Here is a 5,000-nt window from a genome sequence, read left to right as displayed (position 1 = left end):
ACATGGCATGTATTCTTGCCATCTCAGCTACAGTGGGTTAAGCAATAAATGAGAGCAATACCAAAATAACATATGGCTAACATAACTCATTAATATAAACAAATCTAATAATTGTCAAAGTAAAAAAAAACCAAAACTCTGAAAAGTAAAGTGTATGTGACAATACCCTCAGCCTCTCAAAACATTTATATTCAAATAGTCTTTGAATTCACACTTGATATGAGACACACATTTACAACACTCATTCAGTCACTTGCTACCATACATTTGCTCTCACTATCACAAACTCACTCACTCACTCACTCACTCTCTCTCTCTCTGTCTGTCTGTCTGTCTGTCTGTCTGTCTGTCTGTCTGTCTGTCTGTCTGTCTGTCTGTCTGTCTGTCTGTCTGTCTGTCTGTCTGTCTGTCTCTCTCTCTCACACACACACACACGCACGCACACACGCACGCACACACGCACGCACACACCCACGCACACACCCACGCACACACCCACGCACACACCCACGCACACACAAATGGCCAGAGGGCAGAAACAGGATTGTCTTGTTATGTAAAATATTTTGGCCAAAGGGTGGGTGACAAGGATGTCTTGTCACGGGAAAATTTTGCAAAGAGCTGAGCAATGAGGTTATATCATCAGTACACAAAATACTCTGAGTGAGACTGACTCAGCAGGCCTTCAGAGAGAAGCTTGTTGAAGTTCACCATCTGTCAAACGTGGCTAGTAGAGGGATGTCTCCAGGGGGTGACCTATTCGAACTTGACATTACCGGTGGCATATAGCATGTTACAGAAAATTGAATAATACAATATATTTATTGTTAGTTATTTCACAGAATGTAAACTATCTGGAGAAATTATAAGGAATCTGTTCAACGAAAATATCCATTATCATCTTGATTCCGCATAGCAAATTTCAAATATAGACCCTAGAAAAAGGCAAAATAACAACAATTCATCAGCAGAGAAAGGGTTAATAGCACTACAAAAAGAAGGCAAGGAGTCATGTGTGAGTGCATGTATGGGTTAGGCCTACAGTCACCCAAACAGAAGAGTGGTCACACAAGGAACCCTAATGACATGATTTTGGTACACCATTTTGCCGCAAGACACCCAGATCTAACTGGGTTAATTTTATTTATGTAATATGAATTGACAAATTCACAATCTATATTCTTATTGCTCACTGTCATAGCTGTCATCTTTTGCAGACTCAACTTGCTTTTTTTTTAGACTGGGGAATAGGCAAAGGTGGAGCACAGTGGTGTGTCTATCATTCTATGCTTTCATTAGCATAAGAGGTAAACGGGTATAGGGAAATTATTAGCTAAAACAACAGCGTACAATGACATTCATGCTGAGATTGTGTTAATGAAACAACCTGCTTATACTCTGGAAGCCAAATCCTTTACTTTTAGTCCTCTTTTTTATATATAATCATATTTCTTATTGAGGCCATATTAAGTATATACTGGAAGTAGGAACTGGATATATGTTATATTGGTAAAAAATCTAAAAACATTAAATTAACAATAACATATATATCTTATACTTAATAATATAACAAGAATTAGTGCATAGCCTCACAAAATCACTACAACAATGAAACCTCCCATTATTAAAATATTAAATTCACAAAGTGCACTTGCAACTGCATCAGAATTACTATCAGGGCTGATCAAAAGGGAAAAGAATTTGTAGCATTGGGATGATGCTTCCCTCCCTGTATTTGTTCCGTACAAACTGATTGTATGCTTTTTAATGAATGCATAAAGATGTTCAGCTGACTTTTGATGTATTCTCTATGCTTCTATAGTGTACAAATCAGCGAGCAGTCTGCAGTCTCACTGCCAGGCTAGATGCCATTCACCATTTGGGCCCACCCTCGATATGGCATGTACAGATGCCACTAAGCATCATGGAGTTTAAAAATAAGACTCCCAGTTCATGCACAGACCAAAATCTGGACATCATGCTAACTTGAATGGCAACTTTCCTGTGTAGGTCTGGCTTGTAGACCTGGCCTGCTTAAAGACACACACATATCAAGATAGTAACAGATTGTTTTCATTAAACTAAGTCTATATTATCTCTCCAGATAGTTTACACTCTGTGGAATTATGGTATCAACAAGTAACACTGCATTTTTTTTTTATTATAATTATTATTATTTTTTTTTTTTGTAACATCCTGTACCACTGGTAACAGCAAACAAGAAAGGGTTCCTGTGCATACACGCAGTATCCTCCCTCCTAGGAACATCAAACATGATATCAAGATGGTCCACTCCATCCATTTAACAGTGAGCAGGCAATTCAATCTCATTCCAAAAGCTTTGTGCACTTATGATGAGATGCCACCAACAGGAGTAAAGATACATATATTACCTTACAATTGTTCAGTGAGATACGAGTTGAAATTTCAAACTAAATGCAAGGGAACAATAACTTCTGTTAAAAATAATTGTACACAAAAGTGCAGTAAGAGCTTGACCTGGAAACAGAATAAGAAAACAACCAAAAAGGACACTTTACCTTCTGGACCTTGGACTCCTTAAAGTCAATCCTGCAGGGAGTGTGTATAACAGCTGTGGTGGTGCCTGTGCCACATTGGCCTGATTTATTATCTCCGCAGGCAAACACACTACCACGGTCAGTAAGGAGGAGTGTGTGGTTGCGACCGACTGCAGCCGACACTACTGTGAACTCTGACATTGTGTCCATAGCCACAACACCTGATCTGTTCTCTGTGTCACCCACACCCAGTTGGCCCTTCTCGTTGCGGCCTGCAAGGAAAATTGGAAGGTAAGGAAGTAGCAACACTTGGTACAGAGAAAACTTGTAGACTGCAATAAAAGCATTTTCGTGTGAAGAATCATTATAGCCTTGCTGATGTGTGTAAAGAATAGTACAGCCTGTGTGAGAATGTTTTCCAGCTTATATTGTGGGAATGTCAATATGGTTAAGAACAACTGGCAAGATGATGTTAAGGAATTGCTACCTTTCGGTAAAGCATATATTTCCCATTTAAAGTTCCATTGAGCTCTACTCCACTGAATACAACTATCCAGTGTATACTGTAAATGATAGTCCTAATAGCATAATAATAATGAGTTAATGAGTCAGTCTCACACATTGAGAGATGGCAGCCAAGTGCTTTTATAGGGATGTGACAAGTGCAATTTTGCCTTTAGGTTTCAGATAACAGACCTGCAGAAAAGGAATGCATTCTGGAATGTTATATCCCTTTTAATTTAATGGAAATCATGAAATGTTACCTATTTCTTGAGGTTTAAATAAAAGTAGGTAAATATTATAGGAAAGTTGATGAAGTCTTATAATAATGAATATGCTAATAACTGTAAACTGACAATGGTCTGCATATTTCTGTGTAAATCTCTTAAGAAAATGAAGCCTACACATGACCCTGATACATTTTGTTTTTCTATTTACCATGTAATGTATCAGTATACTACTAAACTAATAAATGTTCCCAAGAAGGCCAAGAAAAATTTGAAAGACTACTCAACACTTAGTTTTGAATCTTCCTCCACTTTTAGAACCTCTATTATAATATACTGCTGTTCTGGTCAATAGTTATGTTGCTAATGAAGCTTTTCAATTTCTGTCGTTAAACCATGATGCCCTTCTGGTATTTGACCCTGAAGATGATTCCCTGGGCTCTGACGATAATTGAAAACAAGACATTTTCCTACTTAAAGATATCCACTGTATAATCAGTTTACACAAGACCTTTTTCCAGATCTTGCTATGTAATAGCACTTAATATAATACTAGGATTTACAACATTTAATGAAGGTCATGAAATAAGCTAAACCATGCATAAAATAGCGAGGTGAAATTTATAGAAATTCCATTCTCCTTACAGCAAAAGATACATAGGTTTTGACTCTTGTGGAATGTTCAGTGGTATTTTTCACAGTTCCATACACAGTACCAGATGAAACTCATCCTAAACATTTCACTTTTTCAGGTGAGAACCACTGGTATTTGAAATCCTTTTATAATTTATAGATATTTCAAAATTGCTTCATATGCAGCTAAAATTAAGAGCAAAATAGCATATGAAAAAAAAGAAAAAAAAAAACAGACTTCCAGTGACAATCGTTGGAATAACAACAAACTAAAATAGGTCTTTAAAAGATTGCATACAAGAATATTCAATGAGAATAAACTACACATTAGACAGGAAGACTTCATAACAAACACAAAACATATAACCTAAGGAAGAGTCCAAGAAGGCAGCAGTAAAGCATATCTTAACAAAATCATCATAAAAATTAATAACGTTTAGCACAGATAGACCAATGCCCATACGTAACACAAACACACACTCACCAAGCGCCATGACTTTGCCTTCTTCTGTCAAGATGATCGAGTGAGCGGCCGAGCAGTGTGATGTCACAAAAGCCACACGAATGCCCTTTAGGGATGCAATACGCCGTGGCACATAGTGGATCATTGATGGAATGCTCTTGAGGTTGCGCCTGCCAATGAACTCCCATTGTGCACAGCCAAAATACACAAGAGTACCACGTTCCTCCGGTAGGGATAGTCTCTGCAGGTAGATATAATTGGAATCAGTCTGTGCACCATATACTGAAATCAGGTTACAAATCAAATTACTATATTGAGTACCATACATCAATTCACAAAATAATAATAATAAAAATAATAATAATAATAATAATAATAATAATAATAATAATAATAATAATAATAATAATAATAATAATAATAATAATAATAATAATAATAATAATATATATATATATATATATATATATATATATATATATATATATATATATATATATATATATATATATAACACATATCTGTATGTGTATATGTGCATGTGTGTGTGTGTGTGTTTGTGAGTGCATGTGCTTTCGTTTGTGTGTGAGTATGTGTTTGTATATCCATGTGTTTGAGTGTGCATGTGTTTGTATGTCCATGTGTTTGTGTGTACAT

General features: G+C 36.2%; 1 protein-coding gene across 1 annotated transcript in view; it reads right to left on the bottom strand.

The window, feature by feature from the left end:
• LOC113825552 (protein RCC2) overlaps window positions 1-5,000 on the bottom strand; it is a 23,729-nt gene that overhangs the window by 9,545 nt on the left and 9,184 nt on the right. The window contains exons 2-3 of the mRNA XM_027378395.2: window positions 4,365-4,584; window positions 2,541-2,791 (exon numbers count right to left, since the gene is read on the bottom strand). Coding sequence (XP_027234196.1) covers window positions 2,541-2,791; window positions 4,365-4,584 — 471 coding nt within the window. The remainder of the gene's footprint in view (window positions 1-2,540; window positions 2,792-4,364; window positions 4,585-5,000) is intronic.

This window comes from Penaeus vannamei, chromosome 16, assembly GCF_042767895.1.
Source record: "Penaeus vannamei isolate JL-2024 chromosome 16, ASM4276789v1, whole genome shotgun sequence".
Taxonomy (NCBI): domain Eukaryota; kingdom Metazoa; phylum Arthropoda; class Malacostraca; order Decapoda; family Penaeidae; genus Penaeus; species Penaeus vannamei.
Note: the sequence above shows the minus strand (reverse complement) of the source record. Positions and strands in the feature narration are given on the sequence as shown.